A 26,934-nucleotide genomic window follows, 5' to 3' on the forward strand; every position below is an offset into this window, starting at 1 on the left:
TTGACCTATCTCCTCCCTACCTCCCCACCTACACTCACCTTTACTGGCTCCATCCCTGCCTCTTTAACCTGTCTGTCTCCCCTCCATCTATCTTCTCCTCTATCCATCTTCTATCCGCCTCCCCCTCTCTCCCTATTTATTTCAGAACCCCCTTCCCCTCCCCCATTTCTGAAGAAGGGTCTAGGCCCGAAACGTCAGCCTTCCTGCTCCTCTGATGCTGCTTGGCCTGCTGTGTTCATCCAGCTCTACACCTTGTTATCATCTTAAATCATTGTTTGGGAGACAGAGGTGCCTGCAGGCAATATGAAAAACAGTGAAATACTGACAGCAGGAACTCCCCTAGCAATGAAGGGCACATGCTTAGTCAGTTTTCTAGTCAAAAATAGCATTAAAGATGTTTGTACTACCCCCTAGTGACAATAGCACATCCTGCAGAGAGCCTAAATGCATCTATTAATCAACAAAGGGTCCTCTGGTCACTTGTTGTTTTTCTTCTCTTCTCTACTAGGATGTGAACATAACTAGCATGGTCAACATTTGTTTTCATTGCAATTGCCTTCTTGAACCAGTGCAATTCATTTGATGTAGATACACTGACAGTGCTGATTGGGAGTTCCAGGATTTTCAGCCAGTGACAACAAATGGACAACACACAGTGCCTAGTCAGGGTAGCCATAATGTGGAGGTGCCAGTGTTGGACGGAGGTGGGCAAGGTCAAAATTCACATGACACCAGGTTACACCCAACAGGTTTATTTGAAAACACAAGCTTTCGGAGCTTCAGTCTTTCTTCAGGTGTTAGTGAGAGAGGTAGTATCAGACACAAAATTTATAAGTAAAAGATCAAAGGCTCACACCATTGATGAGGATGTGCTGCTCACACCATTGATGAGGATGTGCTATACAAACCTAAGATGCATCTGATGTGTCTGATACTACCTCTTTCACTAACACCTGAAGAAGGACTGAAGCTCCAAAAGCTTGTGTTTTCAAATAAACCTGTTGGGTATGACCAGGTGTGGTGTGAATTCTGACCTAGTCAGGATAGCCCATGGCCTGGAAGAGTACTTGAATATGGTGACATTCCCATACATCCGTTGCCCTTCTCCTCTAGCCGATCACAGTCATGGTTTTGAAGGTGTTAATGAGTTTGTGAAGAATTCCTCTGTTGAGAATTTTGATCAAATCTGAAAGCATGCTCTAAATGATTTGCCTTTTTCAACAGACATCTCGTGATCTGGTTTGTTTCATCCAGTTTGAGAATGTCAATATTTACTATGGAATGAATTACAAAGCGAAATACAAAGCACCGACTGATCACTGCTTTGTACTGAAGGTAAACACAGTAACTATATTTAAAACATTAGCTGCTTTTTTTTTGTTTTGCTGAGAGCTGTTTTATCAGTTTAACAGAAATTGGAAAGTATTAAACATGCAATTGCAAACAGTGTACTATCAATTGTGATACTAAATCAAGAGAGAGGGGATAAGATCATTTCACAACCAAAGCACAGTTGTAATGCATGATTCCTCTGACTGAGAAATCGCTTGATGCTGACAATTGGCACAAAAATTGGAACATGTTCCTTACCTGTAAGTATGTACACAACAGAAATAATTGGCAATGTATTGATTCCACTTGCAATTATACCAAAATGCTCAAGGGTAGTAATCTCTGGATTATTCCCAATGCCATGTGCTAGTGAGAGTAAAAATATGAGGATAGGGCAGATGAATGCATGGTTGAGAAGCTGATGCAAGGGGCAGTAATTCAGATGTTAGATCATTGGGATCTCTTCTGGGGCAGAAGTGATGTGTATAAGAGGGGGGTTGCACCTGCACTGACGGAGGAAAAATATTGTGGCAGGGAGATTTGCTAGAGTTACACAGAAAGGTTTAAACTAGTCTGGCGGGCGGGGGGGGGGGGGGGGGCGGTGGGAGGGAGTGGTGTTGGGGGGTGGTGGTTCTGGGACACTAGGCAGCAGTGAGGTTGAAGCTGGTACAGAAGTTAAAGAGAGCAAGTTCAATAGACAAGGCAGGCAAGAGCATGGCAGAGAATGATGAATTAAAGTGCATTTATTTCAATGCATGAGGCATGATAGGTAAGGCAAATGAACTCAGGGCACGGATGGGAACATGGGACTGGGATTTCATAGTTATTACAGAAACAAGGCCAAGGGAAGAACAGGACTGGCAGCTCAATGTTCTGGGTCACTGATGCCATAGGAAGGATAGAAAGGGAGGGAGAAGAGGAGGGACAGTAGTGTTCTTGATTAGGAAAAACTACTGTACGTAGAGAGAATACTCCTGGGTGCTCGTCCAGTGAAGATATACAGGTAGAACTGAAAAATGAGAAGGGGGTGATCACTTTAATGCGATTGTACAAAGGCTCCCCAATAGTCAGCAGGAAATTAAGGAGCAAATATATAGGGAGATTGCAGATAGCAGTCAGAATGATAGGGCTGAAATAGTAGGGGATTTTAACTTTCCAATCATAGACTGGGACTGCCATAGTGCTAAGGGCATAGATGGGGAAGTATTTGTTAAGTGTGTTTAAGAAAACTTTCTCAATCAATGTACAGATGACCTTACTGGAGAAAGGGAAAACTCACCCTCCTTGTGGGAAATAAGGCAGGGCAAGTGACTGAGGTGTTGGTGGGGGAGCACTTTGGGACCAGTGAACATAATTCTATTAGTTTTAAAATAATTATGGAAAAGGATGGGCCTGGTCCACAAGTTAAAGTTCTAAATTTGGGCAAGGCCAATTTTGATGGTATTAGACAGGAACTTTCAAAAGTTGAATGGGAGAGGCTGTTTGCAGGTAAAAGGATGTCTGGTAATTGGGATGCTTCCAAAAGGGAGTTAACAAGAGTTCAGGGACAGCATGTTCCTGCTACTGTGATGGGCAAGGCTGGTTGGTGTAGGGAACACTGGATGACTAGAGATATTGAGGCTCTGGTGAAGAAAAAGAAGGCATATGTCAGGTATAGACAACTGGGATCAAGTGAATCCCATGAGGAGAATAGGAGGTGTAGGCGTACACTTAAGAAGGAAAACAGGAGGACAAAAAGGGGACATGAGGTATCTTTGGCAAATAAAGTTAAGGAGAATCCAAAGAGATTCTTCAAGTATATCGAGGGCAAAAGAGTAACTAGGGAGAGAATATGGCCCCTTAAAGATCAGTGGGGCCACCCATGTGTGGAGCCACAGGAGTGAGATTCTAAAGAAATACTTTGCATCAATACTTACTGTGGAAAAAGACTGGAAGCTAGGGAACTTGGGGAAATAACTAGTGATGTCTTGAAAAGAATCCACATTATAGAAGATGAGGTGTTGGAAGCATTAAAACATATAAAGGTAGATAAATCCCCGGACCTGATCAAGTGTATCCCTGGACATTGTGAGAAACTAGGGAAGAAATTGCGGGACCTCTAGCAGAGATAATTGCATCATCGATGGCCTTAGGTGAAGTGCTGGAAGACTGGAGGGTGGCTAATGTTGTGCTATTATTTAAGAAAGGCTGCAAGGAAAAGCCAGGGAACTACAGACTGGTGAGCCTGATATCAGTGGTGGGTAAGTTTTTGGAGCAGATTCTGAGAGACAGGATCTCCATGAGTTTGGAAATACAAAGATTAGGGATAGTCATCATGGCTTTGTGCGTGGGAAATTGTCTCATAAACTTGAATGAGTTTTAGAAGAGGTGACGAAGAAGATAGATTGAAGGCAGAGCAGTAGACGTTGTCTACACGGACTTTAACAATGTCTTTGACAAGGTTCCGCATGGTAGACTGATTAGTAAGGTGAGATCACATGGGATCCAGGGACAGCTAGCCAATTACACACAAAATTGCCTTGACAGTAAGAGACAGAGGGTGGTGGTGGAGGGTTGTTGTTCAGACTGGAGACCTGTGACCAATGTGTGCCACAAGGGTCATTGCTGGGTCCACTGTTCAACATTTATATAAAAGATTTGGACGAGAGTGTAGGAGATATGGTTAGTAAGTTTTTGGATGACACTAAAATTGGTAGTATAGTGGACAGTGATAAGGTTATCTAAGAGTAAACAGGATATCGATCAACTGGGCAGTGGGCCAAGGAATGGCAGATACAGTTTAACTTAGATAAATGCGATGTGTTGCATTTTGGTAAGACAAACCAGGGCAGGACGTACACAGTTAATGATAGGTCCCTGGGGAGTGTTGTCTATTAGAGAGACCTTGGGATGCAGGTACACAGTTCCTTGAAAGTGACGTCACAGGTAGATAGGGTGGTGAGGAAGACATATAAGGAATGAACTGCCAGAGGAAGTGGTAGAGGCGAGTACAATTAGAACTTTTAAAAGATATATGGATAGGAAAGGTTGAGAGGGATATGAGCCAAATGTAGGCAAATGACCTAGTTCAGCTTAAGAAACTGGTCAGCAAAGACAAGTTGGGCTAAAGGGTCTGTTTCCATGCTGCATGACTCTAAGACTCTACAGTTGCATTCTCAAAACTCTAAATATCCATTGGCCTTACCAGTCAAGAGGTTTGGGGCATTTTCAAATATTTTAAAAATATTCTATCCATGCAATTTTTTGAAAAAACATATTATTTGCCTCTTACTAAATTGATGTGTAAGAACCAAAATTCTTGGATGCAGCCATATTGAATTTAACAAAATCATGACAGTCCTGTGATATATTATTCAGAATTCACTGGATGAAATAACACCAGTGATGTCAAGCCATTTCCCATTCATCTCATATTTGTTGGCTAAACAATTGAGTGGATTTCACAGGTGCGGTGTTTTTGACAGGGAACTGTCAGCATTCATTGTCATTACCCCCCTGAACCTGACTGCAACTTCTGGATATTGGGTATTCTCAGATTAGCACAGGAATCCTCAATTTGCAGTCTCTATCTCTCAGGTCTTTGATGCAGGTTGCACTGTGGACACTGCCAGCCCTGTGGTATTTTCTCAGTTGGTCATGCAGGTACCTTTTGATATTTGCCATCTCTGCCAGTAAGTGGTACTGAGCAAGGTCCTTTGAAGTAGTTTGCTGCCACCAATTCTCCTTTGTCTTTGTTTTTTCTTGGGCCTATCTACTGTGGAGTGGGAGAAGATACACCAACAAAATGTCTACAATAAAGACACTGTTCTTAAATAAAAAGGTTTACTGCATGAGAGTAGTAAGTATAATTGTAATTGGCCTGGCATTATTGCTGGGACTTTAGGGAGCTGGTACACATATATCTGTTCCCTCCAAAAGCTAAAATAGAACTTCTTGTCTCCACCCATAGGCTGTGTGTGATATCAATAGAATGGGTAAAACCAATGTAACTGAATATTCATCCATTCACAACCACAACATTATGCGACATCTCCCCTTTAACATTTCTCCTCAGAGTCAACCTGCTATACATCATGCAATTAAGTACATTTTGCTTATTAGTACCTCCTCTCCCACATTTGCCCCCATTCCCCCACCCTCCAATCCCACCTCCAGTCTCTAACTTCTCAAATGCAGATGGTTTAGATTTTGACACCTTTCTCAGAGCACATTCTCTTTGGACCTGGAAAAATCTTGGTTTCTTGCTTGAAGACTGTTGATCCTGGCTCTGATCTGCTAATCATTTCTGCACTGAAGGTTCTTTTGTCTCTTGGATATTCTTTGTGGAGGACATCATTCTTTATAGATATTAATGTTACAACATTACCTCGTCTGGAGAACGCTTAATCTCCTCAATTTTCTTCCTTAAAGGTGGAGGTTCTGTTGAAATAAGTACATTCTTCTATGTGGTATCCTGGATTTCAGGATCATCAATCATATTGTAATTGGAAAAGCTAGTCTCTGTGATTCTAGACGCTTTGACAAGGCAGTTTCATCTTCCTGACTGTGTCCTGGATCTGTTAATGTTTCAAAGCTTATCACCCTCAGGTTGTTAATCAGGCTGGACATCTTTAGTCACCCATTGTGGTTGTTTCCCTCATGAAGGAAACTTCTACAGACTCTCTGTCCTGTTACTGAAGGAATACAGCTCATTTAATGTTCTCTCTGTTATTGGCATTGACTTCTGTTCTAGAGGACAGAGGATTGAACAATTCCACCAATTCTGTGAAGTATGTGACTTCCTCTATGTTGACAATTTCAGAGAACTTTCTTGTGCCATTGTATGTGATCATACTGAACTGTTCAGTCTGTTTGGGTTTTATCATGAGTTCAGAAAGCCTAATGAAGCCCAATCTTCTTCTGGTTGTCTCTCAACTGGTTATCGATAACAGTTTGTACATGAACAAAAACAGAAGTTTCTGGAAAAGCTCAGAAGATCGTGCAGGATCCGTGAAGAAAAAAATCAGAGTTAACGTTTCGGGTGCAGTGACCCTTCCACAGTTCCGAGTAAGGGTCACCGGACCTGAAATGTTAACTCTGATTTTTTCTTCAGAGATGCTGCCAGACCTGCTGAGCTTTTCCAGCAATTTCTGTTTTTGTTACAGTTTGTTCACGGCCCAGTGTCTGGACAGCTGTTTGTTTCTGGACCAGTACTTCTCTGGGAGTTTGTCAATTCCATCCAACTCACCTTATGGGGCTGAAGTCGAGACATATGTGCAGGCTCAAAAGTGAAGTTAGTCAATTACAATGTAACCTTTCTTCTGTTCTTTAACGCGTGTTACCTTGTACTGTATGCTTCTGAGTTATTCCACCTGCACCATGTAACTTATCTCTGTAGGTTGTAACTTCTGCAGTAACTGATATGTTAAGACAGTAGTACTCCCTTAATTCTTAAATGTGTTATGGAAATTGCTGACAAGATTGGCATTTACAGCCAATCTTGATGGCTTGCTGGTCTAGTTCAGAGTGCAACTAAAAATCAATTCATTATTCGGGGGAGGTGGGGGCAAGTGATCTGGAGTCAGATGTAAGCCAGACCAGATAAGGATGAAAGATTTTCTCCCTGAAGGACATTAGTGAAGCAGGTGGGCTTTCATAATCGTTTCATAGCACTATTACTGCGACTAGCTTTATTTTCCAGTTCTATCAACTGAATTCACATTCCCACCAGGGGCCATAGTGGGATCTGAACCCATGCACTCAGACGATTAGACTGGGCCTATGGGTTATTGGTCCAGGGACAGTACCACTCTGTCACCATTACACCAGTGTTCGGCTTCTCTCTCGGGATCTGTCTACGTGCCTTTTTGGTTTCTCATTCAAACACAATTTGAACAGCTTTCTTCGAAGATGAATCTTCCTTGGACTGTAAGAAATCTGACAAAGTTTAATTAAGAATTCCAACAACAATTCTGTCTCTAGTAAATTCTGATTTCATAGCTCCATATTCATAGCTCTTCACTAATCTGTAGAGGTGATTAGTGGATTTAGGTGATTAGCGGAGTTGTATACAGATTCTCCTGCAAGCTAAACTCTTTTGTTAAATCTTGTTAGTGTATCAAGCAGCAAATCAATAGGACATCCATTGAGTTATACAAGTTCTGTCTCTTCTGGTTTATCTAGATTAGTTCATTCCCCAGGAATGTCTCAGGCATCTTTTCTAATTGAGGTGTCTGGTCAAATGCAGGTATCATTTATAATGGTGATGGTCCATTGTGCAGACCTTTTTATTGATATGACCACGAGTACTTCCATTGCTTTAAAACTATGTTTTATTTCTGCACATCTTCTAGAAGTGACCAACAGTTTTTCAAATGTAGCATGATCTGAACATGGTCTATGCCTGTGAGTTCTTGTTGGAAGCAGAGTTGACACTGGTTGTTTACAATATGTGCCTGGTGTATTCTCTTGTAGGCTGGTCATATACTTCTCTAGAGAGTCTAAGGTTTATAAAGTCCAAAGATTCTGTTTCCCTCTTGAGGTAATGTGGGTATTCTCCTCTGAGGATCTGTCTGAGAGTCTCTCTGGTTTATACTTTCAGCATGACTCGAACAGCTTTCTCCAAAACTAAATCTTCCTTGGGCGATAAGAAATCTTATAAAGTTTCATCAAGAATTCCAACAATAATTCTCTCTTATGAATTCTGGTTTCAATACTCCATATTCACAGATTTACACCAATCTGTAGAAGTGATTATTGAAATTACCTGTGAATCCTCCTGGAAGCTGAATTCCCTGTTAAATCTTGCTTTTTCAAGAATTTTGTTTGCCCTTAAAATTAAACCATTACCAGAATCTTTTAGGATTCTTGAACGTTTCCATACTCGCTTAGATGCTTTGTCTGTTAATAACATCACTCACAGTCAGACTCAATGAATATAATAATGCAGTCACTTGCTTAACTTCAATCTTAGTGTTTAAGTTAAATGCAATGTTGTACCTAAGAATTGCCACCATTATGAAATCCAGTCTTGCTCTGCATGGTCCTTCCCTAATCCTGAATATGATAGTATGTATTATATCTTTTTTATTTCTTTTCAAAGTGCCGGTTAGATATTTTAAACCTGTATCATTTCAATACAGCATTAAATCTTTAAGCTTATAGTCTTTTATTCAATAATACTGTTCGAAACGTAATGTCTGTAGAGCTTGTTAGATGCCATACCACAGCAATATTCCATTATTCCATTATTTGCTGTCCTTTTTAATTCTGTACTTCTGACATACTGTACCAAATTCTTCAAAAACTACTTTAAATTGTATTCCTGGTTGTTCTGTTGTAATTTACTGCTTTCAAGCTGTTCACATCTGTTCTTCTGCAATACTGTGTTCCCGTACTACTTCCAAAGCTTTCCTGTTTTTTTCAGAACTTTCCCTTTTATTTTACTTTCAAAATTGTGGCTTCTGCTTCTTCTAGGTTTTCCCACCTGCTGCAGCCAATACAGACCTTTTGGATAGTATGGATATTTTCTCACTTTTCAAAGTCGAAAACACCAAACGTTTTCTTCTAGATACATTTTTAAATAAAGTTCCCTGGATGTAGCTTTAATAAATCTCACAGCCAAAATCTCAAAGGTGTCTGTATTTTCTAAGTGTGGCTGGCTTTTCTCTGTTTTATTAGCTTCTTACCAGCCTCTGAATGAAGCTTTGCCTTTGGAGTGTTGAGTTTGCCTTTGTGCTGCTTCCACAGCTGCTACAATCTCTCTTTCTCTCTCTCTCTCTCTCTCTGTTGGCAATGGTGCTTCAGCTGATGACTTATTGATCTTCTTAAATCCGCAATGCTCTTAAAGTGGTAAACTGGATTTATTCTCCATGTGGCATGGGTCATTTGTGCATCACTGCAACCATGTGATATTCCTTAATGACCACTGTTGGCACTTTCTGATATTTGCCATCTTTTGCAATTTTTGGTACTAGGTAAAGGTTTGAGGTACTTTGCTGCCACCAATCTTCCTTTTTCTTGGGCCTACTAATGATCAGTAGTACAGGATACACCTTGGCAGAGTGTTTACAGAGGAGGCAGTATTCTTAGAAAATAACACCTATTACATGATGGCAATATGTACAACTATATTCGGTCAGGCACAATTGCCTGGATTTCATGGAACTGGTACAGATATGTTTGTTCTCTGTCCAAAAGCTGGAGTAGAACACCTTCTTTCCAGCCACTTGTACTTGAGCTGCTCAGATAACAACTTGACATCTTTTCCACTATACCATGGAGTGTGTCTAATGCTGCATCATATTTTCTGCTTTCAAACAAAAGTTATAGTGTGAATGTTTTCTATTGGGAGCTTTAATCTGCAATTCTTAATCGTAATGGAAGCAGTACAGTATAGTTGTGTTACCCCAATAGATTCTACTCCGATGTGTATATTTATAAAGTTGCAATTTCCAAGTCCTGTAACACTAAAAAACATACTTGAGCAGTAATAACAGTATGATTGTTTCTTAATTCACATGTATTGCACAACTTGCAAGTATATATGCAAGTTTGACCCCTACCATCTGAGGAAGGGTCACCTGACCTGAAACATTAACTCTGATGTTTCTTCACAGATGCTGCCAGACCTGCTGAGCTTTTCCAGCAACTTCTGTTTTGTTCCTGATTTACAGCATCCACAGTTCTTTCGGTTTTTATTTTGTCTTAGTTATATTATTGCTTCATTAGTAATCCAGAGACCCAGGTAATATTCTGGGGACCCAGGCAAATGGTGAAATTTGAATTCAATATATAAAAATCTGGAATTAAGAGTCTAATGATGACCCATGAAGCCATTGTTGACTGTCATAAAAACCCATCTGGTTCACTACTATCCTTTAACAAAAATTGTAATGAGAAGTTACAGTTGTGAGGAAAGGGGTCACTGGATCCAAAACCTTAACTCTGATTTCTCTTCACAGACGCTGCCAGACCTGCTGAGCTTTCAGAGCGACTTCTGTTTTTGTTTCTGATTTATAGCATCGTCAGTTCTTTCAGTTTTTATGCTGTCCTTAACTAGTCTGGCCAACATGTGACTCAAGAACTGCAGCAATGTTGTTGACTCTTGACTACTTTCTGGGCAATTAGGTTGGGAAATACTGTGCTAGCCAGCAATGCCCACATCCCATGAATAAATAAGAAAAAAACTGACCAGCCAACTGAAACTCTAGCTTCACGCAGCTGCAGTCCCTCTCAATGGAATTAGATATTTGAATTTTTTTTAGCCTGCAAGATACATATATTTTCCTGATTTGGTAATCAATTTGGTAATCTTTGTTCAAATGAAACCTCATAAGAAGTAAATGTCTTTCCTTTCCATCAGATTGTCCCAGTGCGTCTCTCAAAAACCTTGATCTAAATTTTGCATGTAAAATCCTAAAAGGTGAATGCATAACACTTTTAAAAGATCCGAGATTAGCACCAACGTTAGTAATCAATCCAATTTTCTAGCACCCTCAGATTCAGAAAGAGTCACAATACATCAAGTATCTGTGCTGCGACGATCCCTGGGCTCTACAACAGTGGATAATGGGGATACGAATAGGAAAGGTGAGTGAGAAATGGAAACAATTAACTTATTATTTAAATGGAGTAATGGGAACATTAGTCAGAAAAGGCTAGCACCTACAATGCTTATCTTCTAAACTGCTTTACTTATTTTTTGTTGTAAATCTTCCCTCTTTGAGCTATTCCTCTTCATCTCATTCTGTCCTTCTGAAAGTAGCAGAGAACCTACTATTACTATTAGCATTCCCCAAACAAGTTACCAAGAGTCATGTGGGTGCAGCCAAAGCTAACTTGTTTTATATATATAGTTTAAATTTGAGTGCCCCAGGATAACAGATTGTAGCATTTAATTGATCAACCCAGACCCTTAAATCCATTATTTTTTCTATGTTGTCAGAATTTTAATTAACATCAAGTCCTAGATAATTCAGAAGTTACACTAACTGAACATAGAGAAAAGCAACACCATGTTAATCACATACTACCAAATCCTCTCAATATTTGTCTTAGATTTTAATTCGCTCTCCAGCTCAACATTTAGCATGAAAAAAACATCCAATCAGGGAAGCTTATTGAACTCTGCTGAACTAAGGTCCCAAACCCACATTCTATCCTTCAACAAGATTTCCATCTTCACAATGTCTATCCCTAAACTTAGAAGACCCAGCGGCCCTACCCCACACCCAACAAAAGTGCCAAAGGTCTTACCCACCCTTTTGTTACCCCAGGATTCAGCTTGTCCAATGTACTTATCAACAGCCCCCGTTAATTCTATACAATGTGCAGCTAATGAGAAACTCTGCTGTCTTCAATGTGAATTTTGTGTTTCATCTACACCCTCATCACCACCATCACTTTTGTTTCTTTAACAGAACCTTCAAATACCTTAGTTTTAATCTCGAGAACTCCCTTATAAATCTTTTGCATTGTGAATTCTCTCTCTACATTTAAAAAGGCATACATCAGTTATTGTCCTCTATTTTTGTTCTCTTTGTGAAGCAACTTGCAATTGTTATTTTGTTATTGTTATACTTGTTATTTTAAAGCAATTGCATTAATGAACATTTTTCTTGTTACTATTGTTCTTGAATATTAGTCTGTTCTGGTAACAATGACTGGCAAATTATGACAAATTGAATTCCTAGTGGCAAAGCCTGCAACTTAAGTTAATAGCTGATCAGAGAACAGATATGTCCTGTGGAGAAGGAATGAGATTGTACTGGGGGCATGAAGTGGGGGCTAGGTTTGGAAGGGACTCAATGCAACCTTGGTGAGTGGAAGGCAAGGTCGGAACTTTGGAACACATGCTCTACTTATTTGGACTTTGTCCTTCGCATTCACAAATTCTGAACACTCACCACATTAGTCCCTCAACTTCCCATGTCTAGTATGAACCTGTGCCATGCCCTTACACTACACATAACCATATGCCCCATTTGTCCTTCTTGTATCTATGCCCATTTAATGTCCATGTACCCCTACACATGCCTACCAGGCCCCTGCACACCCATAACTCACATAACCCTAATTATTTAGTGTCCACTAGGCATATTTCGGCAACCATGGGATATCTATGGGAAGAATTTTAAGTGGACATTAAAAGAAAGTTATTCTAACAATCAAATAGAACTGACATTCAAAATGTACTTCAAACTGAAAAAGAAACCAAGGCCATTCAAAAAACTAAAACTCCTCCAGTGGTAATTCAGTAGTAAAATCCTTCTATTTCATTATACAACAAAGCCAGATCATCTTTTAATAAACTCTTAAAACTGCCAATCCATCAGTCTACACAGACACCTCCCCACTTACTGCTGATTTTGAAACTCAGCCAAATATTTATAATAACCTTAGCTGTCAAAGCAAACCCTCAAATATGCGAATAATAAAATCTATCTAAATTGCAAAAAGACAGCCTTTCTTTTAATTTACAACAGTTAGCCAGTCAATTAGTGCATTTTAAGAGCAGGTGGCTATTTACTTTCTCTCTAAGTGAAAGCTCCAGTAGATTTTTGGAAAAAATATTAATCTCTGTAGACATTCAAAACACTTAGGATTATGATACTAGAAGAAATATCATGATAAGTATATGACACTGCACCTCTTTATATGTTTATAATATAAAACTAGATATATATGGGAATAATAGTTTTTTAAATATCCAAGGCAAAGCCCCCTTTTATTTTAAGAGTATAAATTATTTTTGGCTTTGGTGTTAGATGATTGTGCTGCTATAATTTTGATCTGCAAAGCTTAAGATTAATAAATTTTTAAGCCTGGACTTTTATCACGTCAGGCTGACTTGGAAGTTCTCAAAAATGGTAGTTGGGACCCGTTGCTGGGAGTCCCAGCCCACATTCCCATTTCTGCATATTTTTATCATTATGGGATGTAAGTCAGGGTAGCCCTACTACATTCCCTTGACAGCTCCTTTGGAGAAGCGGGCAATCTAACATATCCTGCAATTCCATTTATGCAATCCAATCTCACCTTTTCCAAAAAGGATGCCTAAAACCTTACACTCCCAATTTAATATGTTTATAGTTTTGAATAGTTTGCACTCTGTACAAATTTTTTAGCAAATATAACTTGAAGAAATAGAATATTTCTGTCTACCTTACTGGTAGATTAGAAAAATTATAAACTGAAAGATACTTGTTTGACCGGAATTTATCTGCATTAACCAAATTCATCTGTACAATAAGGGATAACAAGGTGTAGAGCTGGATGAACACAGCAGGCCAAGCAGCATCAGAGGAGCAGGAAGGCTGATGTTTCGGGCCTAGACCCTTCTTCAGAAATGGGGGAGGGGAAGGGGGTTCTGAAATAAATAGGGAGAGAGGGGGAGGTGGATAGAAGATGGATAGAGGAGAAGATAGATGGAGAGGAGACAGACCGGTCAAAGAGGCGGGGATGGAGCCAGTAAAGGTGAGTGTAGGTGGGGAGGTAGGGAGGAGATAGGTCAAGGGGGCGGGATGAGGTTAGTAGGTAGGAGATGGGGGTGTGGCTTGAGGTGGGAGGAGGTGATAGGTGGGAGGAAGGACAGGTTAGGGAGGTGGGGACGAGCTGGGCTGGTTTTGGGATGCGGTAGGGGGAGGGGAGATCTTGAAGCTTGTGAAGTCCACATTGATACCATTGGGCTGCAGGGTTCCCAAGCGAAATATGAGCTGCTGTTCCTGCAACCTTCGTGTAGCATCGTTGTGGCACTGCAGGAGGCCCAGGATGGACACGTCTGCGGAATGGGAGGGGGAGTTGAAATGGTTCGTGACTGGGAGGTGCAGTTGTTTAGTGCGAACCGAGCGTAGGTGTTCTGCAAAGCGGTCCCCAAGCCTCCGCTTGGTTTCCCAGATGTAGATGAGGCCACAACAGGAACAGCGGATACAGTATACCACATTAGCAGATGTGAAGGTGAACATCTGCTTGATGTGGAAAGTCTTCTTGGGGCCTGGGATGGGGGTGTGGGGGGAGGTGTAGGGGCAGATGTAGCACTTCCTGCGGTTGCAGGGAAAAGTGCCGGGTGAGGTAGGTCTAGAGGGAAGTGTGGAGGGGATTGTGGACTTCACAAGCTTCAAAATCTCCCCTCCCCCTACCGCATCCCAAAACCAGCCCAGCCCGTCCCCGCCTCCCTAACCTGTCCTTCCTCCCACCTATCCCCTCCTCTCACTTCAAGCCCCACCTCCATCTTCTACCTACTAACCTCATCCCGCCCCCTTGACTTGTCTGTTCTCCCTGGATTGACCTATCTCCTCCCTACCTCCCCACCTACACTCACCTTTACTGGCTCCATCCCTGCCTCTTTAACCTGTCTGTCTCCCCTCCATCTATCTTCTCCTCTATCCATCTTCTATCCGCCTCCCCCTCTCTCCCTATTTATTTCAGAACCCCCTTCCCCTCCCCCATTTCTGAAGAAGGGTCTAGGCCCGAAACGTCAGCCTTCCTGCTCCTCTGACGCTGCTTGGCCTGCTGTGTTCATCCAGCTCTACACCTTGTTATCTCCGATTCTCCAGCATATGCAGTTCCTATTATCTCTGTACAATAAGGGGTTCGCCAATACCAATATCAATGATTAACATTGGCTTACTAAGACTGACAATCAGTTGGATGAAGAATTTCTCTCACTGTCTCAGTCATCGGTCTGTTCTGCGAGACACACATCGAGACAAACAGAGAACCATCAACGCAGTGAAAGACACTCTTTGGTCTGCCTGAAACTTGTTGATCTCCCAGGGCAAGGATTTGACCCCGACTGAGTGTTTCAGATTGGCACATTCCAAGGTCCAGGACTACGTGCTGAGGGACACACTAAAGCTTGGGGCAGCTGCCGTCTGAGGTGTTTTTGCTGAAGTTAAATAGGGGTCTCTTCAGTTATCAGACACTCCTATCACTTCAAATATATGTAAATATTCGTATTGTATGTGTAAGAGAGGTCCTTGGTTTTTTGGATAGAGTCAAAGCCCAATGTTTTGTTTATTTACTTGATATGCAACTGTACCGAGTTGAACTGCTGTTGTGACAATGTATATATACAAAGAGACTTTTTATGAATAAAGTGTATTTTTGAAATAAAAAGCAGTTACATTAAAAAAAGTCTCAGTCATGAAGGATAACAAGTTCTCTTTTCTGTTTTTAGTACAGTAAAACATTGTATGACAATTACAAAGTGGCAGTACAAAGGGCTGGTCTGGCCTCACGATGGACAAATTTTTCAAATGCAGAACCTGTCAATAGCACAAGCACCGTTCCAGGTACATCTATGCTTTTGTTTAGTTTCCAGACTTTTTTCTGATATCAGTGCATTGCTGTTGATCTCAAATGTTTGTGATATATCTCATTTTTATCCACAGAAAAAAAACCTCATTGGTCTTGTTTTCACACATAGATCATCAACTATGATATCTCTCCATCTTTTCTGTTTGGAATAGTAAGAACTTGTATTTGTATAGCACCTTATCAATATTCTCAGGGTATCCTCAAGTGTTTCAGGGCCAATATGTTTCTTTGAAGTAGAGTCACTGTAGTTAATAAGCAAAGTCAACATGGTCCCACAAATAACATGTCTGCAGTTAATGTGATTTTTTTTGGTATTGACTGAGGATGAAATGTAATAGATTCATAGATTCATGCAGTGCAGAAAAGGCCCTTTGGCCCATCAAGTCTGCACCGATATAATTACCACAAAAAGTGCGCTAATCTTAATTTCCTGCACTTGTCCCATATTCTTGAATATTATGACATTTAAAGTGGTCATCCAATTTTTTTTTAAAGATTGTAAGGTTTTCAGCCTCCACTAGCTTCCCAGGCAGTGCATTCCAGATTCCCACGACCCGCTGAGTGAAAACAATTTTTTCCCAAATCCCCTCTGAATCTCCTGCCCCTTGCCCTAAAACTATGCTCTCTTGTGATTGACCCCTCAACCAAGGGGAACAGCTGCTGTCTATTCACCCTGTCCATACCCCTTATAATCTTATACACCTCAATCATGTCTCCCCTCAGAGAAAACAATTCAAACCTATCTAGGCTCTCCTTATAGCTCAATTGTTCCATTCATAGATTTATTTTCATAGAATCCCTACAGTGTGGAAACAGGCCCTTTGGCCCAACAAGTCCACACTGACCCTCAGAGCATCCCACCCAGACCCATCTCCCAATAGCCCACCTATATCTACACATCCCTGAACACTATGGGCAATTTAACATAGCCAATCCACCTAGCATGCACATCTTTGGACTGTGAGAGGAAACCGGAATACCCGGAGGAAACCCATGCAGACTCGGGCAGAACATGCAAACTCCATACAGACAATCACCTGAGGGTGGAATCGAACCTGGGTCACTGGTGTGTGAGGCAGCATTCTGGTGAACCTCCTCTGTACCCCCTTCTAGTGCTTTCATATCCTTCCTGCAGCAAGGTGACTAGAACTGCACACAGTACTCCATTTGTGGCCTAACTAACTCTCTGTACAACTCCAACATTATCTCCTTGCTCTTATACTCAATGTCATGACTGTTGAAAGCAAGTATCCCTTATGCCTTCTTAACTGTCCTATTCACATGCTCTGCTGACTTCAGGGATCTGTGAATAATTACCCCAAGATCCCTCTGTTCCTCTGAGCCGCCCAGTGTCCTGTCATTCATTAAATACTCTCTCATTTTGTGTCTACTTCCAAAGTGCATCACCTCACAATTATCAGAATAAATACCAAGTGTCACTGGTCTGCCCATCTGACTAACCTATCTGTGTCTTCCTGTAACATACAACCATCTTCTTCACTTTTAACCACTCTACCAATCTTGGTGTTGTCTGCAAATTTGCTTAACATTCCCATTTTCATCTATACCATTTATACATATAACAAACAATAAGGGTCTCAGTACTGATCATTGTGGTACGCCACTGGACACCGGCCTCCAGTCACCTAAACAGCCGTACACCACTACCCTTTCTGTCCTATTGCTAAAGCAAGTTCTGATCCATCTCACCAAGTTTCCCTCAATTCTAAGTGCTATCACCTTTTCAATCAATCTCCCATGCGAGATCTTGTCAAAAGCTTTGCTAAATTCCATATAATCACATCAACTGAATTTCCCTGATCCACACACTTGATCATATTTTCAAAAAATTCAAACAAATTTGTCAGGCATGACCCCCCCCTCTGACAAAGCCATGTTGACTATCTCTAAATAACCTAATAATTTTTACATTCAAGGAAATAAGCAACAAGAGCTTCATCTAAAACAGCCTACAAGTGTTCCAACGTGTTAGAACATAGAACAGTACAGCACAGTACAGGCCCTTCTGCCCATGATGTTGTGCCGAACTTTTACCCTGAATCTAAGGTCTATCTAACCTCCATCCCTACCTTATACTATTATCCATATGCCTATCTAATAGCCACTTAAATGCTTCTAATGAGGCCGACTCCACTACCCTCTCCAGCAATGCATTCCATGCCCTTACCGCTCTCTGAGTAAAGAACGTACCTCTGACGTCTCCCCTATATCTACCTCCACTCACCTTAAAACTATGCCCCCTTGTAATAGCTACCTCCACCCTAGGAAAAAGTCTCTGTGTTGGCTTAGAGTAGCTAACTAAATCCTGAAGGAAGGCTTGAATCCACAATCTTTGGATACTGAAGCAAAAGTGGTACCAACAGAGCCAAATGAACATTCAACTAATGTGTCATATTGATGTTTAATGTTTGGTTCAATCATCTTTTCCTAGTAATAAGTTTCATCATTACTTTCCTTTGGATGAAAAAGTTCCAATTTACTTTTCTAATCATTTATTTTCTCATTTGTGTCCCTGATATTTGAACCATTTGCCATAGTGAGCAACTTTTATTTGAATCAATGTTGTCAATTTGTTATGTCAAGATCTGGGTAAAGGTTCCAATTCATTCCAGTCTCAGACAGGATACCATAAACTGGTATGAGGGAGGGATGAACTGGCTCCCCTTTTTTATTCGCCCACCCTTTTCGTTGTTTACAATAATACTAATTTAAAAAGGATCCCTTTCCTTGTAGATATTTTTCTCCTAGCACCAAATGAGCCAATTTAGCCATTCTTTCTATACCTGAGAAGAATTAGTAACACAACACAACACAGCACACATACTGATTAAAGATGAAGTGATTCCAAAAAGAAAAGTTATGCAGATCAGTCTCTGAATTATTCCGAGAGAGAATGGTTAACCATTGCAGCTATTGCAATATGGGTTACCGGTAATGTAGACATTGGTATTTAAACAGTTGATTTTTCAATATTCTCGGCTTTGTAAGCTGAATGAAGTTCTTTTGTTGTTAATTAGTTTACAGCACTCAGAGTGAAAAGAATCTTTAGCTGCAATACAAGGGAAACTGGGGCTAGTTCTTCAAGTGTGACCTTCATACCACACTAATGCTCAAATGCAGGCTGGTACATACAATAGTGTCAGTTCCATTAGTTTCTGCCAGTACAGCTGAAATGGGCTTCTTAATCCATTTTTCTGTATATTCCTGGAGAGTAAAACAGACACATCGGCAAGAAGTGGCTTTCTGCTGAGAGGAAGTGATATCCAGTATCCCTTGTTATCTGTCCGTATTTGAAATATTCCTGACAATTTAAATGTGTGTTTGAACAGGACTTTGCTGGACAATCACTAAATTTGAATTCGCTGTGTTTCTGTCATGGTCCTTCATTTAAAACAACACATTTTGGATTTTTTTTTAAAAATGCCTATGGACACTTTGTGGTTTTGATCTATCATCACAAACAATTCTACTTGAAAATTTTGATGAATTTTCCTCTTCAAAATGAGACAAGTAAAATTTCTTTAACGTTTACTCACATCACAAATTCCTGAAATGTGGGATTTGTTTTTCTGTAATTAGAATCAATTACACAAAATATGTGTTTTGTGCATTTATGACATTGACTGCTGGTAATGTGCAGCCAAATTTAGTGCTACAGAATAGCAATTGTTGATATGTTCTATAAGGGATTTACAGAAAGCATTTGACATCAAAGGTTATTACGCAAAGCTGAAGCACATGGTATAGGGAATTAACATACTAGCTTTCTAGAAGATTGTCTGACTATCAGCAAAAACAGTATGCATAAATGGGGTTTTTTTCTGATTAGTAGGATGTGGTGAGTGGGTTCTGTACGGCTCTGTGTTGAGGTACCAACATTTTATAGTTTATGTCAATGACTTAGTTGAGGCATGGGAACTAAATTTGCCGTTGACCCAGAGACAGGTAGGAAAATATGCTGTCAAGAGAATGTAAGGAGGTTGTAGACTGATATAAGTGAGTGAGCAAAAATCTGGCAACTGGAATATAATGTGGGAAATGTGATGTTGGTCATTTTGGCAGGAAGTATAAAGAAGGGAAGTATTACCTGAACAGAGACCAATTGCAGAACTCTGAGGTGCAGAGACATGTATTTGTTCTACTGCAAGCAAGTAATTAAGGTGGCTAATGGAATACCATTGTATTTTGAGAAAGGAATTGAATACTATCCTTCAGCTATAGAGGGCATTGGTAAGATCACATCTCCAATTCTGTGTACAGTTTTGGTTTCCTTATTTTAAAAAGATGTAAATGTGTTGGAGAGAGTTCAAAGGGGTTATTTGATACCTTAACTGAGCAGGTTGTCTTATGAGAAAAGATTAGATAAAATTGGCTTGTTCCCACTGGAGTTTAGAAGACTGGGGGGTGACTTGATTGAAGGATGTACGATTCTGAATGGTTTCAACTAGGTGGATTTGGAAAGGATATTTCCTCTCCAGAACACAAACAGATCAGCCATGATCTTATTGAATGACGGAGCAGACTCAAAGGCTCAATGGCCTATTTCTGCTCCTAATTTGTATGTTTCTATGCTCATAAAACACAAGTACATAAATCTAGAACTTGCTGCATGCTCAGAGTATGAAAATCCAAATTGTCTTATCTGCTAACACGAAAAGTCAGAGCTTATGTACTGATGTGTCAATGTTTGTAAACACATATTGTGGTATGCATAAGTCTGATACTTTGTCATATAACAATGTAAACTGATGTGTGGATTGTCATTATTATAATTTTACAGCCAATGATTTGTAAATTAAAAACTGATTATCATCAAAAATCGTTAATTAAGGCATTTTTTTCCAAATGGCACCATCAAATATATTTGATTTGAGGAGTTTCCTGCTGCCTCATTTTATATCTCAGCCAGTTGAAGGTACAGTGACTAGATGTTACCATAATCACGTTGGTCATTAAAGATGATCTGGACAGAATGAAAACTGGTAGATTAGCCTTGCTATAAATTCTGCTTTTCAGTAAAATTAATGCGAGAGAAACACAGAAAGGTGTTATCTTCCTTTGGATTTTATCCCTCTCTGGCCCTTTCCTCAACTTCACCATGTCAAACATTTCTTCAGTCCCAGCTAATAGGGACAGCAGGTTGCTAGACTTGCATCCTCTCAGTTTTTAACCTCATTCTGAAACTGAAATAAATAAGATATATTGTCCTTTAATTTCAGTGTGTTTTTATAAAAAATATACGTTTTTCACTTATTTAAGGTGTACTTCTTAATTGCACCAAATAAATCTTCCTTGTTTAATATTGTTCTGCCTGAGTAGAATTATTAACTTTTTTCTCTGTTTTGTCATTAAGCTACTCCTCAACCAAATGGACATCCAGGCCAACCCCAGAAAGCATTGAACCCAGTCAGTCCAGCATTTCCTGAATCCTGGAAGAGTGCACAGGTAAGCAAAGTGAAAGCTGAAGTAATTTGGGGGATTTATTTCTGTGAAATCTTTAGCAACTAGTAAATGCATGAATTTTCCCCAAATGTTTGACTGTCGTGTCTTGTGTATGTGTTTAGCTGGCTGGATCAGCTACAATGGGATACAATATAAAAGATTTCTCAGAAGCTAACTTTACTCCTTACTACTTTATGTTTGTTGCATCCCATAAATGGGATGAGCACATGGAGCTTTCAATAAACCTTGCTCACTGCAACAGCCACTACACAACGTACGAACAGGTATTCTTCACCTGGTTGCTGCCGATAATACCAGCAAATTGCTCGTTGCACTAATATATGTACTTAATCTTGCGTAATTGCTTTAGTGGAAAGCACAAACTGAAACCAATTACATCACCAAGTTGTATCATTTTCCACTTAAAACATAACATTTTACGTACATAATGAGCCTGAAATTTGAATGCACCTTCTGAGTTTGTCCATATGACACGGGTAAGTTGTGTAAGGTTCTACTTGGACAACATAGTCAATCTCTTGGTAGGCCCAGGCATAAAATAATATGGGGAGGCAATGGCCTAGTGGTATTGTCACCAGATTGTTGACCCAGGTAAAGTTCTGGAAGCCTGGTTCAAATCCCACCACAGCAGATGCTGGAATTTGAATTCAATAAATACATGGAATTAAGAGTCTAATGATAACCATGAATTCATTGTTGAATTAAAAACCCATCTGGTTCACTAATAGAAGGACCTTACATGGTCTAGCCTACATGTGATGCCAGACCCACCAGCAATGTGGTTGACTCTCAACTGTCCTCTGGGCAATTAGGGGTGGGCAAAAAATGCTGGACTAGCCAATGATGCCCTCATCCTGTGAATGAAGATGCATAAATGAAGCATAAGTTTCTCCAAAATAGTGCTTTTATAAAAATTATTTCCTCCACTGAATTTCATTAATTTCCAATGAGGCTTTGCCCACAGTATGGACCTCAGCTGCATTAATAATACACTTCAGGAGCTGGGACCTGGTCTATTCAAGGAAATTTCTTAAACAGATTATCATTTGCGAATGTTGTTCCAAATATTAGCTGGTTACATGAAAAAGACTGCCATTTAGATTATTTTTTCCCTTCATTAAACTTGTTTTTTTGGTTAAACCCAAATTGAGCCAAATGAACTGTAGACGTGATAAGGAAGTTTCTCGAGGTGAGTGTTTTCAAAGCACTGCATGTTTAGGATGGACGTGAATTCATGTCACTTCAATATAACCCACAGCAACAGAATTTTCTGCAAGTAATTCCAGACAAAAATCGATATTATGCCTCCATTTCATAGTACATGTGATCACGCAGTTGTATAAAAGCAAAGTAGTGTGGATGCTGGCGATCTGATACAAAAACAGAAAATTCTGGAGAAACTCAGCTGGTCTGGCAGCATTTGTGGAGAGAGAAACAGGGTTAACTTCTTGAGACCATTAATTCAAAATAGAATCCAAAGAAAATTCACATTAGACTCAAAACATTAACTCTGTTTCTCTCTCCACAGATGCTGCTAGAGTTGCTGAGTTCTCCAGCGTTTTCTGTTTTTATTTATAATCACACAGTTAGTTAATTTGGTGTAGCGTGATAAGGAGACAAAGTTGGGCGTGCAAACAGCTCTTAGAATCCCAGAATAATGTGGCACATGGACGGAGGACACTCAGCTCATCACGCCAATGGTGGCCTCTTTGAAAGAACTATCCAATTAATTCCATCGCCCAGTTCTTTCCCTATAGTCTTGCATTATTTCTTTTTCAAGTGTATATCCAATTGCTTTTTGAATTAATGAATATGCTTCCAGGTGATCCATTCCAGATCAAAATATCTCTGTACAAATAATCTCTTCTCAGCTCCCTCTGGTATTTCTGTTAATGATTGAAATCTGTGAACTCCAGTTACTGACCAACTTTTAAAATATTTGTTCAGAGGACATTAATGTGCAACATGGTATACTAGCCCATAAAATCTCCTTATCTATTTTCTCAAAATGTTTCATGATTTTGAACAGCACTCCGAAACTTCCTTTGACCTTCTCTGTGTCGTGAAGAAACTTCCCCATGTCCATATTTCTCCAGTCTTTCCACTGACCAAAGCCCCTCATCCCTAGTATCCCTAGAATCATTGTAGTAAACCTTTTCTCACCAAGACCAAGACACTTTTCTTACAGTGTGGTACCCAGAATTGGATGCAATACTTTAGATAAGGTCTTATCGGTAAAATCGGAAACTAAAAGATTTTCTTTTTGCTTTTGCACTTGTAGCCTCTATTTGTTAAGAGAAGTACCTCATTCTTTTTGTAACAGCTTTATACATTTGTCTGCCACTTGCAATGTACGATGCCATCAGATGTGAGCCAGCACCCTTTTTAAGATGCTATAATTTCCACATTAAATCAGTTTACAAACCTGGTCTTAAGATGCACTGCACTGATTAAGATACTAGTCTGATGAAACCAGCAAAATCTGAGCAGTAACTGGACCATTAACCAACAAAAACAAGGGAGATTCAGTGTTTGCTACATGAGTATTCTTTTTTTAATGTCTGACCCACATATTAATGTTTATTTTTAAAATCAAAGGAGAAGACGACTTATAATATTGATATCAACCTGCCACCGCCACCTCCTCAACTTGGATATCAGGAGTCCTCGCAGGCTGAAGAAGAGGAGCTACCACCTCCCCCTCCATCCTTTGAACCTCCCCCTCCACTTTTTCAGCCTCCTCAAGAGCCAGCCATACGAAAGCCAGGTCCTCCTGCAGTACCTACCCGTCACTTCCCTTCTACTACATCTGCAGTACCGCCTCCTACTGCAATCAAACGGAAAAATTCAGGTGCAAATAACCAACTAAAGTCAAATGCACACATTGCAGAGTTACCTCCTCCTCCTCCAGATCCAGAGAACTTTCCAGAACCACCACCTGATTTCCTGCCGCCTCCTCCTCCATGTTTCAACAACAATTCTGGAGGACCACCACCGCCACCTCCTCCTCCACCTCTTGCTTCTAATCCAACTATTAATGCTGTGAAAAAGCCAGAAGTGCCAAAGAGGAGTGAGAATCCAACAATGACCTCCAGCAACAGACCTGGAGGAGGTGTTTCCTCAGACAAGCCAGACCTTATGTCAGATCTCATGAAGGCTCTACAGAAGAAAAGAGCTGCAATAAATGAATAAGCACAGGCAATTTAGTCAAAGATTTGTGTCCATAGGTACTTTACAGTTTATGTGACACTAAACCATTTATCAAAACAGCTCAAATAGACTCATACTGGCAAGTAGCCTGATCTGCACCAGTAAAGAAGCAGCATTTGAACACAGTTGTTCAGGCACCTACAGCTTTGGAAACAAGCAATGTATTAAAAGTGTTGCATTATCAAAGAAAATATCTATGTTTATACAGCCAACATGTTAATTTTCCATAACTGTACATATTCAATGTTTGTTATTGTTTTACAAGTGTGTTGATGTTATTTGACAGTGAATTTCACTTTCTTCTAATAGCTAATGTGATGTGGCATTAATCTAGAGAGACCAGAAAATCTGTACTGTTTTACATGAATTTGGGTAGATCAATGTCAAAGCTACTCTGTATGATCTCCATATTAGAGGGAAATGAAACATTAAAAGCTTCTACTTCTGGTTGCCTTCTCACTGTAAAATAAGTATGTGTAGAGATACCTAAAAATAAAGTATCAATCTGACAAAGCTTGCATGCCAAACTGCAGAAAGAGCGATTGATATGTAGAGCTAAGCAATTCAACAACCATCAGATCAGATCTAAGCTTTACAGACCACCACAGCCAGTGATGAACGGTGGTGGACAATTAAACAATTAACAGAAGGGGGAGGCTCCAGAAATAGTCGCAAAGGTGAGGGAGTTGAGCACATCAGTGTTACAGATAATGCTGAAACACTCACAATAATCTTCAGCCAGAAGTGCTGAGTGGATGATCCATCTCAGCCTCTTCCAAAGGTCTCCATAAATGATGCCCAGGTCACATGATGAATAAGAAGAAAATGCAGAATTATAATTCCTCTACAATGCCCCATGTGGTTAAACAGCTCATGCCTCATCTAGACTCACACAAAGAATGACTATTCAGGCTAATTATCAAAAGGGTTTCTTGCATGTTTGGTACTATCCTCTTTTTTATGTTCAGTTTAGTTGAAAAAATTGAATAACTTAATTAAAACTACCACAAAACATTAATTTAGAACTGTCCAGTTTCCATTCCTTTATGGTGAACACAGTCAATTGAAAATAAGGCTGAGGTTATAAAAACAAATAAAGGAGCTGCAGCAAGAGAGATGTCAATTTACTGTCAATTGAAGTTTGGTTCATTTATTAATGATAGTAAACACTCAGCTCATTAGATCAAGTCTTCACCGTTTCACTATTGAACCACTCATTATTGTGAAGGTAAAGTCACCATAGTCCCACCGAACCATAGGGCTGCTTGCTCATTAGAGAGAGATGACTGGTGGTGATTTAACCTGAGGGTCATCACGCTGCAAGCAAGGGGAGAAGCTGAGAAGGAACATCCTTCCTGGTAGACTCATCTGGTGCAGGAAGTGAACCCATGCTATCGATGTTATGCTGCAATGCAAACCAATCACCTAAGCTAACCAACCCCCTTTCATTATTGTAGTTCAATACTGTAAGTCAAAGTTGAATTGGAAACAATCCAGGAAAAGGCTATTCAGCCCACCATGTTTGCACTAGCCCTATAAGTGAGCAATTCACTTAGAGCCAGTGCCTACTTTCTTCCCATAACCTTATACATTTTAGCTTGTAGATAACAATTCAATTCTCTTCTGAATGCTGCAATTGAACCCACTTTATTCACAATCTCAGTCAATGCATTCCAAATCTTAATAATTAACTACATGCAAAGTTTGTTCTCATATTGGCATTGCTACCTCTGCTAATTATATTTAAACTGTCTATTTGGGTGTTGATCTTTCCAATAATGGCAGCAGTGTAACCAATTCTTCCATATGCATTGAAGTCAATGGACAATGTACAACAGCTACCTCAAATTACTGAAGAAATATTATCACTGATACCTATTCAAAGTCCTGCAAGTTCAATGGCAGACACAATGTGTTCTCATCTCAGGCCAACATCCCCAGCATTGGTTCAGAGATAGTAGGAACTGCCGGTGCTGGAGAATCTGAGATAACAAGGTGTAGAGCTGGATGAACACAGCAGGCCCAGCAGCATCAGAGGAGCAGGAAAGCTGACATTTCGGGTCTGGAACCTTCTTCAGAAATGGGGGAGGGGAAGGGGATTCTGAAATAAATAGAGAGAGAGGGGGAGGCAGATGGAAGATGGATAAAGGAGCAGATAGGTGGAGAGGAGATGGACAGGTCAAAGAGGCAGGGACGGTGCCAGTAAAGGTGAGTGTAGGTGGGGAGTTAGGGTGGGGGTTGGTCAGTCCAGGGAAGACGGACAGGTCAAGGAGGCAGGGATGAGGCTCGTAGGTGGGAGGTAGGGGTGGGGGTTGAGGTGGGAGGAGGGGATAGGTGGGAGAAAGGACGGACATATTAGGGAGGCAGGGATGAGCTGGGCTGGTTTTGGGATGCAATCGGGGGAGGGGAGATTTTGAAGCTTGTGAAGTCCACATTGATACCATTGGGTTGCAGGGTTCCCAAGCGAAATATGAGGTGCTACTCCTGCAACCTTCGGGTGGCATCATTGTGGCACTGCAGGAGGCCCAGGATGGACATGTCGTCCAAGGAGTGGGAGGGGGAGTTGAAATCGTTCGCGGCTGGGAGGTGCAGCCGTTTGTCACGAACCCA

General features: G+C 40.4%; 2 protein-coding genes across 4 annotated transcripts in view; one reads left to right on the top strand and one right to left on the bottom strand.

The window, feature by feature from the left end:
* LOC109925748 (amyloid beta (A4) precursor protein-binding, family B, member 1 interacting protein) overlaps positions 1–25,346 on the top strand; it is a 120,262-nt gene extending 94,916 nt beyond the window's left edge. For all 3 annotated transcript variants that reach the window (XM_048611654.1, XM_048611658.1, XM_048611665.1), the window contains exons 10-14: positions 1,225–1,335; positions 10,804–10,902; positions 15,491–15,605; positions 21,005–21,096; positions 23,713–25,346. In XM_048611654.1, coding sequence (XP_048467611.1) covers positions 1,225–1,335; positions 10,804–10,902; positions 15,491–15,605; positions 21,005–21,096; positions 23,713–24,306 — 1,011 coding nt within the window. In that variant the 3' untranslated portion in view covers positions 24,307–25,346. The remainder of the gene's footprint in view (positions 1–1,224; positions 1,336–10,803; positions 10,903–15,490; positions 15,606–21,004; positions 21,097–23,712) is intronic.
* Positions 1–26,934, bottom strand: part of LOC109925759 (protein adenylyltransferase SelO-like) — a 146,617-nt gene that overhangs the window by 11,849 nt on the left and 107,834 nt on the right. The gene's annotated exons all lie outside the window — the stretch shown is intronic.

Source organism: Rhincodon typus, chromosome 2 (genome assembly GCF_021869965.1).
Source record: "Rhincodon typus isolate 14 chromosome 2, sRhiTyp1.1, whole genome shotgun sequence".
NCBI lineage: Eukaryota > Metazoa > Chordata > Chondrichthyes > Orectolobiformes > Rhincodontidae > Rhincodon > Rhincodon typus.